General features: G+C 32.5%; 2 protein-coding genes across 2 annotated transcripts; both read left to right on the forward strand.

Moving 5' to 3' along the window:
* Positions 1-209: 209 nt before the first annotated feature.
* Positions 210-2,332, forward strand: LOC146916183 (uncharacterized). The gene is made up of 5 exons (XM_085716903.1): positions 210-405; positions 495-567; positions 1,699-1,750; positions 1,856-1,925; positions 2,033-2,332. Exons 1-5 carry the CDS (start codon positions 292-294, stop codon positions 2,117-2,119), a joined length of 396 nt encoding a protein of 131 aa, XP_085573029.1. The 5' UTR covers positions 210-291; the 3' UTR covers positions 2,120-2,332.
* A 9,456-nt stretch (positions 2,333-11,788) lies between these two features.
* On the forward strand, positions 11,789-12,430 carry LOC146916184 (NADH dehydrogenase family protein). Its single transcript, XM_085721564.1, is given in 1 exon segment — positions 11,789-12,430. A coding segment is annotated over 1 exon segment (642 nt).
* Positions 12,431-13,608: the final 1,178 nt, after the last annotated feature.

Genomic DNA, 13,608 nt, shown 5'->3' on the forward strand with positions numbered 1-13,608 from the left:
AAACTTGTTGACCAATGCATGACATAATTACAGTTTCGATGAATAAATGTGCGACACGTGGCCTGGGAGGCTGTCTTGCGACTGCAAGTGGCATGGCGTGACATCGCTACTTACAAAAAAATAAAAAATAAAACTTGAAAGACTAGGACACTTTGATTAATAAAATTCAATGTAGGTCGGACGGGTCATTTATTTTCTTTTAACAGGCAGAAAAAAATTCAAAAACGTGTGATTCTTACAATCACATTTGCAGCCTTGCCATTCACAAAAATATACTCATACAAGTAATTCATGATGAGTAAGAGAAGTGGGAAAGAAGTCGTGAAACCCAAAGAGGCGGAACAAGATGTCACGTCTGTTCATTCTCCTTGCAAACCTCCCCCTTCCTCTGCTTCCTCTCTCAAGGTCTATCTCTCTCTCTTTCTCTAACTTTCATATTTAATTTCAATTTAAATTTATCTGAATTTGAATTTGATTTATGATCATGGTGATAGGATCTGGACCAGGTTGAATTGGAGCTTCAGCTATTGATAGCTTTTGAATTTTATCCTCCAAATAAGCTTCAAGGTGGTAAAATTTTTATTTTTTATTTATTTTATTTTTTTTCATGTACATAAATAAGAGTATGATGATGAATTTAGTGTTAAGTACCTAATTTGATTGGTGAACTAATATATGCCAATTAGTTTTAAGTCGGTGGTTTAGAGTTCAAACCCTAAAAATTAATATAATCTCTAATTTACGAATATTTGGTCACAAAAAAATATATGATAGTCGATTGCTCGAGAAGGCTTCTCTTAAGTGAGCAATTCAATAAGTAATATCAATTGAATCAATGCATGGTATTATATATACCGACATAACAAATCATGGGAGGATACCGTATCAATCTTTGATTTCCGTACTTTGATAATTCCTCACTTTAGAGGAGTTTAATCGAGTTTCTCCATGTATGCTTGATATCTTTTTGTTTGTGTGCAATTGCCAGTCACGCCTTATGGGGAAATGCAGTTAGACCGATTTTGATTCCTCTTGCCTTTTTATATGTCATCCTTATTTTGGTTTAATGTCATATGTATTCGTGCAGAGTATTAGAGACAACTTATGAAAACAATTTATGATATGTCAACCTTATTTTTAGCTAATATCGGTAAGCTACAAATAGCAAAGGAAGATTCTTACAACTTATAATGAAAAAAATGTAATCATATTTCATCTTTGATTATTGTAATATTTAATACATAAGTTCTTATATATTAAGATTTTATTTATTGAACGCTAAATTAAGTTGTTTATTCAAACACACCCAAAGCAAACTGATATTTAGCTACAATTTGGACATTACGTATAACAATATGAAATCATCAATTACTTGTCTTTATTAACTGAAAACACTTTTGTTCACTTTTGAGGCTACAATACATGAACAATAATGAATAGAGCATCATTTATTGAACTTATTTTCATATATGAACCTGTCACATTTGAACAGTGCTTGTTTCGTTTTTATTTGTTATTGTATATTTGAGTAGTTGTGCTAAGACTGAGGACCACTTTTTTCTTGTGAATCTTTTCTTTGTTAGATAGTTTAAGACTAGTAATAACTCATAAGAGATCACGATTCTTCGTATATTTATTTTTTCTTCGGTTTGAGATTCATCCATTTTTATGCTTACAATTAATATTCATTTCATGTAGGAGTTCATCGTCACTTTGTCCTTTATGGTCTGATGGAATATCTAAAAAGGAGGTTTGTTTTTCGTCACACTTTTAAGTTTGTTTGATATACAGATCGTGATGTGCTTGATATCTATATTCTTACATATGATCTTACAACTATATATGCTTCATTCAGTTTTAACAGACACTTCACTGCTGAAGAGGTCCTTGAATTGGTGGGACGGTTCTACAACATAGAAATGCTGGTATGCGATCAATAAGTTTCAATTATATATTCACATTCAAGTAACATGTTAGTTTGTGGTTTATGTTTTAACATGGTACTTTTGATTTGTTTATCATTTAACCTCAGAAATCAGACGACGATGAGATCGATGAGCTTAATAATGAAGAAGATTTTAGCTTGCCGCAGAGTTTCTTTGCCAAGAATGAACCCTGAGCTACAATTTTTGTAATACTGGTTATTATTATATTCTGTCATTATCTTCTCTCCTCATTTTGGGTTGGATTATGTTTTGATGGTGTTTCTTTATAGTTTCTGTTAACTTATGGCAGTTCTTATCTCGTACATTTATCATGTTTGCATGGTGGTTGTGATAATTCTGTCCTTAGTATAATAATCTCAGTTTTGAATCTTGCATCTAACATTCAATTTTATTTTCTATGCTACCGCTTAGACCCGATTCCAGTTTATTGGTATGATTTTTTTTTTGTCGCTAAGGCTTGGAGGAAAATGAATTGGGGGAGTTTGGAGGATTTTGAATAATTTGTTAAATACATTAGTTTTCTCAAAATAAAAACAAATTAGTCATAAGTATTTTTCATTTCACTCCCTTCAAAAACACTATTTAAAAAAAAAAAGAGTGAGGAATACCCTATCTCTCAGTTTTCACCATTCCTCGAAAGTTCTCCCCTCTTTTTCCTCTCAACTCCCGAACAAAACCTTAAGAGACATTTGGTGCAGAGACATGTGATCATTGACATTAGACATAGACCTAAAAATTGAATGGTCGTCTTGGATATGTCATCTAAATCGGCGTTTAAGATAATTGTCTGTGTTCTCAATTGGAAGATAAACCAGAATGGCATCTCTTTAAGTCTCTTTTCCTTCTCAATACAAATCCACTACTTCAAGGGCAATAAGAATGAACAGATACTTCCTGTTTCAACAATGGTTTTTCAAATGACTATTCAACAGAATTATCCATATCAGGAAATGGATCAATGTCCTTGATTTTCTCACTACTTGGGACATGATCAGAAGCACTTCAAAGCAGAATTTTGCCTATAAATAAACCTTGAAAACTCAGTTGAAGGCACCAAGCGTTTTAGAGAGAAATTTAGTGATTTAGAAACTGATTATTTTGCACGTTAGTGTAATCAAAGCACTAGTAGAAAATATACATTTAACATCATGGGGGTTTTAGTTTTCACATCAGCAGAAAAAATACTTGAGGGGAAAAATACAGACGGTGGAAATTTTACAATTTTATTAAACTTTGGTTTGTCTTTCACATCAGTGGACATAAGGACCTAAGGGGAAACTTATTAGCATAAAATATTTCACATCAGTGGATAATTGGAATGAGGGGAAAAAAACACGGTGGCATTTTCGCAATTTTTGTAAACTTTGTATCTAACTGTTTTCACATCAGTGGAGAGAAACACATGTGGGAAAAAATAATTTTTCATTCTTATCCTTTTGCTATCTCGTCAAATACGTATTCTCAGATCTCGTTTTCTTTTCACCTCACGCTCGTCGTCAAACACTCACTATGCGTTTCACCGTCATTTTCACCATCCTAAATCAAATATTCTCAGATCTCAATTTCCCTATCACCTCTCTCACTCACCGTCGTTTATATCAATCGGTAAGATTGTCAGATTTTATAGGTTTGATTTTTTATCTCTTTAGTTAGGTTTTGATTAAACAACAAAAGTAAAAATTGGTACCCAGAAGTAAAATTGGTACGCAGACGTAAAAACTGCTATGTCGCGTTGCAACGTAGAGAGTAGTCGTGATTTGTGAACTTCAATTAAAACCCTTTATTTTTTTAATATTTGGTTGAATTTTTTTTGATAATGTATATGGTTTGATTAGATGGGTTGAAGCATCTTACATGGCAGTAGAGTTAAATTCCCTCTATGTGACTTAAATTCCTAATTGATTTTAATGGTAGTATTAGTTGCATTTGACTGTGATTCTCTTTGGAATCAATATTGTAATGTTGATTTAAAACATTGGTGATAAGCAAAATTTCAATTGAATATTTATGTCTGATTTTTTTTGTCAATTTATATTTTTCAGTTAATCAGCTTTCAGAAGAACTGGAAGGATTGCTGAATTCGTGTGATTTAACCAAGTCTTTTGATGTGCGTGGAGTAATAGCCCGTAAGTGAATGTATTAGACTTCTAATGTAACCCTTGATTGAATACTTAAGGGTCGGATGTTGATTTTAGTTAGGTTTTGATTGAAAAATTGGTACCCATGTGAATAGGCATAAGGCTTAAAGAGATTGAGTATTATTTATAAATTGATTCAAATGTTGAAATTCCCAATTAGGGATAGCAGCACCAAATGAAACACAACTAAATGCTTATAGTTAATTGATAGCAGCAACTGTAACACCCTATTTCTATTAAGCGGTAAAACGCGCGAATACATCAGAAATATTCTAGAAATAGATGCTACGTCTCAGAATAAACCACAATACATACATGCATAAAGATCATGTTACACAACATAGCAGCGGACATACTTAAAAATCATAAAACATCTCCAGATCTCAACAAAATACAATGGTAGTCTCCAAATCTCAAATAACAAAATATCTCAACAACTCCAAAATACATAGTCAAATAAACATCATGCAAAGACTATCCTAGATCAGAGCCCTAATCTAGACACTTGCATGAAAAAGAGGAACTCCACTCCTCGGCATCAACAAGCAACAACTAAGCATCCTGCACGCCGTCTACCCATCCATACAGAAAGGTAGGCGGTCCACCACAGACCACTGAGGGTTAGCATTACATCATCATAATCCACGAAAAACATTTATCATGAACATTGGAAATGAAAGATATATTCAAGAATACAAAACAACAAATCATACATGTATTCACAAGTATTCATGATTCTCATACCATTTAAAACCGTTCAATATCATCCATCCAAGTTCATATCAACAAGTGTATCATACACGTATCACATATACATAACCCTCCCTCCTAGAACACCAACATCACATGATTATTATTATCCCCCATCACTTACATTTCAAGCTATCACATTATTATCATAGCATAGCATGCATATTCAACCTCTAACCAAGTCATCGACAAAAGCTCATCATTTATCAACATCAATCAATTATCACATCACTTACCTCATTACTCAATTTAGCATGCTTAATTCAACAAGCACAATTCATCATTTCAAGTTACAAGAAATCAATCATCATCATCAAAGAAATCACCACATCTTATGTATATACATATACAATTCTCACCTCATCATTATCATCCAATCAATCATCATCAAATAGATTCACCGAGTGTATAAGTACAAACAAATAAGACATGCAATTAGAGCATAAATCAATTATTCACAACCATCCACAAAATCCACCAATGTACTTATACATCAATCCACACAATCACAACATTCACCAAATTTCACCAACACACAATTCACCAAGTCATATATTCAATTATGACACAACTCATCAATTATTCAAATGCATGCAATGTTCTAGACTCTTCTCTAGATGCATGTGGTACCAAATCACCTCAAGGTCGTCACCTTCGATGCAACAAAAACATCGTACTCACCTCAATTGGATATAAAATCCACCACCATCAGTCTTGGATATAAAATCCACCACCATCAGTCATGAATGCATGAACATATGACTCAACTACAAATGCATATGTTCATACAAACAATAAATCACCTCACCATCACCAATACATGTATATATGCAATCATCAACAATTCATCACCAAACACACATATACATTCACCAACAACATCAAATTCAAACAACATAAATTGTCACATAATTGCACCACCAATCATCTTCACATACCATATAACAATTCTCCATAAAGGATTCACAATCAATTGATTCACAAAAGTCATCTTTAGTCAAGTTTGTCTCTCAAAATCACAACAATGAATTAATTGAACATTTGAGTCAAAACCAAGTAAACAAGTTCAATTGCCTATGCCTTGTATTCTCTCAATTCACATATGTGTGCAGTAGAGGTTACATAAGCATTTCATCGGCCAAATACGATTAATTCATGAAAATCACAAGGTTCGTCTCCCTTTATCACTTTTCACAAAAATTTCCATTTTCAAATCAAAACAAGTTAGATTCACCACATCATAGTTTAAATACCATTAAACACCTTTATTAAACTCATAAAACTCAGGTTTCGAAGTTTAGAAGCAATCCATAAGGTTGGGGTCGACTTAGAAATAGTTATGCGGGTTTTTCGTAAAATGTCGCTAAGACCTCCTTGGAGTATATTCATCATAACTCAAAAACCAAAAATCATTTTCAAGTCAAACCAAAGTCATTGGAAAGCTAACAAAATTATCTACAACTTTCATGTTTACACCAAAAGCCAATTCAAAACGAAAAAGGGTGAAAAACGTGAATATTTCCCAGATTTGCCTGACAAAATCGGTGGCCGATTTTGGGAAATCGGTGGCCGATTTTTCCCTAGTCAAAACTGGAAAATCAACCCAGAAATCGGTGGCCGATTTTGGCAAATCGGTGGCCGATTCTGGGCTTCACAGCAGTTCAAAATGTGACGGTTCCAACCCCTTTTTACCCCAAAATCCCAATTTTGATCATCCCAACCCCAAAACTCAATCCCAAAGATGTTCATAGGTCACATACACTTCAAAACACTTAAACTTGCATAAGTTTTGAGATTAACACATCAACACATCAAATTCATCAACATAACCAAATTCACCAAAATATCATCACTTCCTCAACTTTCAACAACAACCCAAAATCTCTTCATCAAATCATCAATCTTAATACCCAAAGCACCAATCCAACAACATCATGTTTCAAATCAATAACAACAACTAATGAACACAAATTCATGCAGAATTCATTATCACAACTTAATTTCTCATCAAACTTGCTCAAGAACACAAAGCACCAACAACTATGCATTTAAACATGTTAATTCACATACTAACATGCAATTATCATATAAATCATGTTCTCAAACATAACAACAACAATTATGCACGAATTTTACAACAATTAGATTCAATTCATCAATTTAACAAAATGGGTAAAGAGAAAAAGATATGAATTATGGTTGAAATCTAACCCTCTTACCTCTAACACCAAGAATCTCTAACCCAAGCTTCAATTTAGCTCCTAGATGATGAATCCCTCTTCTAGCTCTAGCCTTCCTCTTCAATCTCTTCAAACCCTTTCTTCTCTCTATCTCTATCTCTTCTCTCAAATGAAATGAAATGATAAATGTTTGTAAAACCTAGTTTCACCAACAACTAGAGTTTATATACTAGCTCTACTCAATTGGGCTTATCTCTTAAACATTAATGGGCCTAACCCATTTCTAATTCAACCTCAAAAATGTTACTACTCACTTACCGGTAAAATATAACACTAACGGTCACTCAACGGTAATTAAAATAATTACTACACCCTCTCTACTAACTAGGTAAAATAATAATTTCCACTAAACACTAAAAAAAAAATAACTTTCTGCAAAATTACAAAATTGCCACTGCCCTCAAAATGACCAAAATGTTCTTAAGTCCAAAATGACTAAAATACCCTTCAAACACCGAATTCTACGATTCCCAACCAAAAATACACACAGAGGCAAATAATCACATAAGAGCACATATAACACACATAAATAAATAATAAAATAAAACTAGCGAAAATCGGGCTGTTACAGCAACACCAAGGGATGTAGGATTTGTTGAAGAAACATAGAGGGATATGGCTAGGCATTCAATTATCCGAGAATAGGTATATTAATTGAATCAAATGAAATAGCATTTTCCTATTTCTGTTCCATTTTAAGGTGGTCACTAGTTTCAAATAAGTGATTGTGACTAATGCAATGCCGCAAGTGATTGAGAACACATTGGTATGTGCTTCACATGATTGATAATCTCATCCTAAATTTGTTTATTAGTTTTACTAACATTATTTTTTGAGTATTTTTATGTCATGTACTTGTATATTACACACAATGTGAATTGCTTTAAGTAGTATACAAGAACTTTCTCTCGAGATAAAACACTTTTTATTTATTTTCTTTAAAGAATGTAATCACTATATAATATATATACAATTTTAGAATATTGAATTTAAAGTCAGCTACAATTCTAGCATGATTGATATGTAACGATGAATGAGAAAGAAGACAATGAATATTTTTCTGAAGCTGATAATTCTATGTCAACTATGACAGTTTATGTGATAAAATCCATGTTTGACCATTATTTTAGCCTTCTTTGGTTAATTGATTGGTAATGGGAGACACATTGGGTAAATGTGATTCTGTCAAAGGGTAAATGTTTGTCTATGAGCTTTTGTTAAAATTTAATGGGAACTTTATACCATGTGAAGGATGCCTTGGCTTTCTTTTGTTTTCCGCCTTTATTATTTTCTCACTGCATGTATTATACAAGTCTCATTTTATTTCCTTTTTTCCCTCAATTCTCACCGTAGTTGTTTTCTTCTCTCTTATTTCTTCATTTTTTGTTTAGTTTTCTTCTTCTGCTGTTCTATATTTTTCTTATTTTTGTTTGTTTAGACATGTCATATTTCAGATCATGATACAAGCAATGAGTCAGCAAAATGATGGATAGTTGCAGCTACAAGGCGCAATGGCAAGTGAGTGGAAAATTGTCCTGCGGAGGTGCACTATGTTCTAACCAATACTTTCATGTCTTATACCTTAAATAATCACCAATTATGAAGTAAAGCCGATATGAAAATCAGACATTTATTGTCGGTGCTTATATTTGATTTATTTTCTAAACCAAATTCTGTCATTGAGATAACTTTTTCAATTGAATTTTTTTCTTTTGATTAATTTTTTTTTTTGCAGATGAAAAATGGTAGTGAAGATATTTATGGCTAAATGATGTTGTTGTGGGGTGGTTATGCTTTATAGGGGTATATATTATGATGAATATTATGACCAAAAGATGTATTTTTAAGGATTCTGCCCAAAGATTTTATGTGGCTATATGTTGATATTGTATTCATATATATGTACTTTTTTATTTTATATATGGAATATTGATGTGGAGAGTTTTGAAGATTGATGTAATATCAAATTAGATTGACTAATATAATTTCCTTTCGGTCATTAAAAATATCCATATTTGTTTTCATATTTTTAATATAAAATAAAAGAAAATAGTGCGAAGCTTATTTTGTAAGCTTATTTTAATGAGGACCTATTACATCAGTGGGGAGAGAGGGCGGATGTAGAAAGTTAGCTATCACATCAGTTCGGACCTGATGTGAAAGAATGTGGACATACTACATCATGCTACCTTACATCAGTTGCCACCTGATGTGAAAAGTGATTTCCAACTGATGTAAAAACTCCATTCTGTAGTAGTGAAGTTTTCAGTTTTCTTTTTTCATTCAAAGCTTGTTGATACAATCTCTGTTATAACACATAAATTAATTTTTAAGTACTTTTCCCCTTTCAATTTCAATTCCAGTACCAACTACTCTATCAAATTTCAATTACCATTTCCCACTTATTATTATTATTAGTCATCCAAAATCCATTTGTTTCTAAATTACTACTACATACGCTTATTTCTAATAATTCAGAGGAGATTATTCTAATTGATTTTGATTTCTGCTACCGTATTCTTGTTATTCGATTTCAATTAAGTTGCTTTGTTGCTGCTGTGTTTGGATTATTGTTGTTATTTCTCTTTCCTGTTGCTGCATTTTCAAAGTGACGGTTCCATTCATTGCAAATTACTTGCTTGCTGCCATGGTTGTATTTCTAATTTAAAGTATCCAACAATTTCAGTTTCAGGTTCTGCTACTAAACAGTTTAGAAAATGTTTAGTAGCATGAGGAAAAGTATGCTTGTTATAACTACCATGTTTGAGTAGATTTTTATAGAGTCCGGAATGTGACTAACGTCGTACCATTGATATTCTGTTCAGTTGTATGATTAGTAATTGTAACAAGAATTATTTTTAAGTCTAGAAATTCTGATTTTTAAGGATAAATACTTAAAGTGAAAGCTGAAATAAAGTGATACCGATTTCATATCGAAAGAGTGAAACCTATATATGACCTTAGAAATTTCAAAAATTGATTTTGAAATACAGCGAAAGCGTTTTCTTTAATTGATTTAGAAATTACTAATTTTCAAAAAGGTATTTTAAACTTGTAGTCGGTTGCGCGAAAGTGGGCGTCTGTGACTGTGAGTTTAAAATACGGTTTCGGCTGTGTGAAAGCAAACGAGACCTGTAAATTAAATTCCTAGTAAAAATAACTTTTCAAGAGTAAATTGACTATTTTTCAAACGGAATTTTGAAGTTGTAAGGCGTGCCCGAAAGCGGTCGAATAGATTACAAAGTCAAAATTTGGTGTCGAACAAACGAAAGTTGACGACCCCTATAATTTGATCTTTTTTACGCACGAGAATATTTTCTTGTGATCGACCCCTATAACTTAACTAGTACTCATGGTCGACACGAATTGTATTTCAGTCTCTCGCAATTAAAATTAATTAAAAACAAAGTTATTTTTCCAATTTTGCAACTAAACTAATTAGCATCGCCTTAGATAAACAACATGACAATAGATAATGGTACTTGACATTGGTATCTGTGGGATTCGACAATTTTATACTAAAACCGATATTTCCGTGCACCTATGGACCTATCAGGACCTACTTCCATTCTCAGTTTATATGTTATTTTATACGCATGTCATCATATTCAATGAATCATCCAATCCAACATGAAAATTTGTAGAAAAAGAAAACAACAATGATTACAATAATACGATAATAATTAAATTTAAACTAAAACTCAACAATCTTAATCTAATGACTAATCATTATTGCTCTAGCTCTAACAACACATGTAGTAGCTTCAAATTTGGTCTATCCAACTAATGCATAACAAGATCCCCTTGCTCCGTTACTGAAGATCTAATGTTCTAGGTATGATTTACAGAATCCATGTCGCTGGAATACTAGCTTTTGCGTAAAGTTGGATAACATCACCAATCTTCTCTTTTCTTTCATAAAGTTGAACTTTTTCTTTATTTTTAGAGAAAGAGAACTAATATATGATCTATTTGAAGCTGCGATAGGTATGAGAATGATACATAATTATTTTCGTATTGGGGGTGTAGAGGCTGATCTACCTTATGGTAGGATAGATAAATGTTTTGATTTCTGCAATTATTTTTTAACAATGGTTATTGAATATCAAAATCTGATCACACGAAATCCAATTTTTTTAGAACGAGTTGAAGGCGTATGTGTTGTTGGTAGAGAGGAAGTTATAAATTGGGGGTTAGCAGGACCGATGCTTTGGGCTTCTGGAATACAATGGGATCTATGTAAAGTCGACAATTAAGAGTGTTATGAGGAATTTGATTGGGAAGTTCAATGGAAAATAGAAGGAGATACATTAGCTCGTTATTTCGTTCGAATTGGTGAAATGATGGAATCCATTAAAATTATTCAACAAGCTTGGAATTCTAGGTGGGCCATATGAAAATTTAGAAATTCGCTCCTTTGATAGAGAAAGGAGCCATAATGGGATGATTTTGAATATCAATTCATTGGTAGAAAATTGTCTCCGACTTTTGAATTGCCGAAACAAGAACTTTATGTGAGAGTTGAGGCCCCCAAGGGGGAATTAGGAATTTTTCTAACAGGAGATCATAATGGTTTTCCTTGGAGATGGAAAATTCGTCCACCTAGTTTTATCAATTTGAAAATTCTTCCTCAACTAGTTAAGAGTGAAATTGGCTAATATTATGACAATATTAGGTAGCATAGATATCGTTATGGCAAAAGTTGATCGTTGAAATGATAATTGATACAACTGAAGTCCAAGGTATAAATTCTTTTTCCGGAGAATCTTTCAAAGAGGTTTATGGAATTCTATGGATACTTGTACCTTTTTTTATTCTTGTATTGGGAATCACAATAAGTGTACTAGCAACTGTATGGTTAGAAAGAGAAATATTTGTAGGAATACAACAACTTATTGGACCTGAATACATTTGTCCTTTTGGAATTCTTCAAGCACTAGCAGAAGGAACAAAACTACTATTCAAAGGGAATCTTATTCCATCTAGGGGAGATATTCGTTTATTCATTATCGAACTTTCCATATCAGTGATATCAATTCTAATAAGTTATTCTATAATTCCCTTTGGCTATAACTTTGTTTTATCTAATTTCAATATAAGTGTTTTTTAATGGATTGCTATTTCGAGTATTGCTACCATTGGACTTCTTATGTCAGGATATGGGTCAAATAATAAATATTCATTTTTGTGTGGTCTACGAGCTGCTCCTAAATCAATTAGTTATAAAATACCATTAACTCTATGTGTCTTATCAACATCTCTACGTGCGATTTTTTTAAACCTAAAAAACTATTCGATGCAATTGCTATGCTCCTCTCTTTATAGTATTATATATGAAAGGAGTCGAATAAAATAAATAGAAACCTTCATTATCTTAATTTGATTTTTCACAATTTGGATTTAAGAACTAAATTAGATAGTTATATGAGTGAAATAAAACAAATTATATTGAATAAATTTTCATAATACTCTATTACTTATAGTTAACAAATAGTATGATGATTTTAATTGGCAATAAAAATGTTGAGTCTCATTTTCTATGTATAATAATGAAGTCAAATAAAATCAGTTATAAAGAGAAAAGAACATTTAACCCAAGATTGGATAGTATTTTTCGTCCTTTTTCAAGCGGGCTCAAAAGACCAACCTTATTGAGTTTTAGTTATCATTTGTATGATCATAGATGTATTAAATTAAAATTAATAAGGGTTTAATAAAAAAAAAAGGAGTGGATGGTTAGAAACAAAGATACACAAAGGATTAGTACCACAGTTTTTGTAAATTATCCAAAAGACAATTTACGCATAATAGAAAAAGAATACTAATTGGGGCTTTAAGTTGGTAGAAAAAATCAAGCAGTACTCCCCATAACTATGATCCAAATTATGCTTCCATCCACGGATTAAAAAAACTACTATCAGCAACAAAAAAATCCTTTAAAAAATTTTAAGTCCCTTTTTCATAACACAAAAAACAAGAATAGAAACATAAAAAGAAGAAGAAATCATAAATGAAAAGCATATCTTTTATTGGTTTATGATTTCTTATTTCACTGTTACACCGTTGTTACTTCTTAACACTAATATAACCTCGGCTCCAATCAACGTGTAGCCCTTAGGCTTGATTCCCCACGCAACCCAACCTTTTGGCGTTGGTGGGGATGCAACAAACACAACAGAGATAGTTGAGATCAAGCTCTTTGCAGTCGGGATAGTCTATAATCATAAAAGAACATCCCACACCTGATGAATTAGGCAGAGAAGAAGTAGGGTCTTCCAAAAAACTACATCTTTTGATCGCATTGGTGTTGCTGATCATAAACCCTACTTCTTCTCGGTTGATTCATCATGTGTGGGATGTTCACCTAATATTAAAGGCTACCCTAGCTACAAATAACTTGAGCTCAATAGAACAATTCACTTCACATACAACAGAGAGAACTCCACTTTCTCTATTATGTTTGTTGCATCTCCACCAACGTCGAACGATCAAGTGGGGAATCAATCCTAATGGCTCCAGGATGATTGGAGCCGA

The sequence above is a fragment of the Medicago sativa genome, chromosome 6 (genome assembly GCF_051527215.1).
Source record: "Medicago sativa cultivar Bolivia chromosome 6, Bolivia_mono, whole genome shotgun sequence".
NCBI classification, from domain to species: Eukaryota; Viridiplantae; Streptophyta; class Magnoliopsida; order Fabales; family Fabaceae; genus Medicago; species Medicago sativa.

Excerpts from the sequence above, each read along its gene's own strand:
- LOC146916183 (XM_085716903.1), top strand. The coding sequence starts at position 292 with ATGATGAGTAAGAGAAGTGGGAAAGAAGTCGTGAAACCCAAAGAGGCG. Across the intron at positions 406-494 it reads CCTCTGCTTCCTCTCTCAAG|GATCTGGACCAGGTTGAATT; the intron begins GTCTATCTCTCT and ends TCATGGTGATAG. Across the intron at positions 1,751-1,855 it reads ATGGAATATCTAAAAAGGAG|TTTTAACAGACACTTCACTG; the intron begins GTTTGTTTTTCG and ends TGCTTCATTCAG.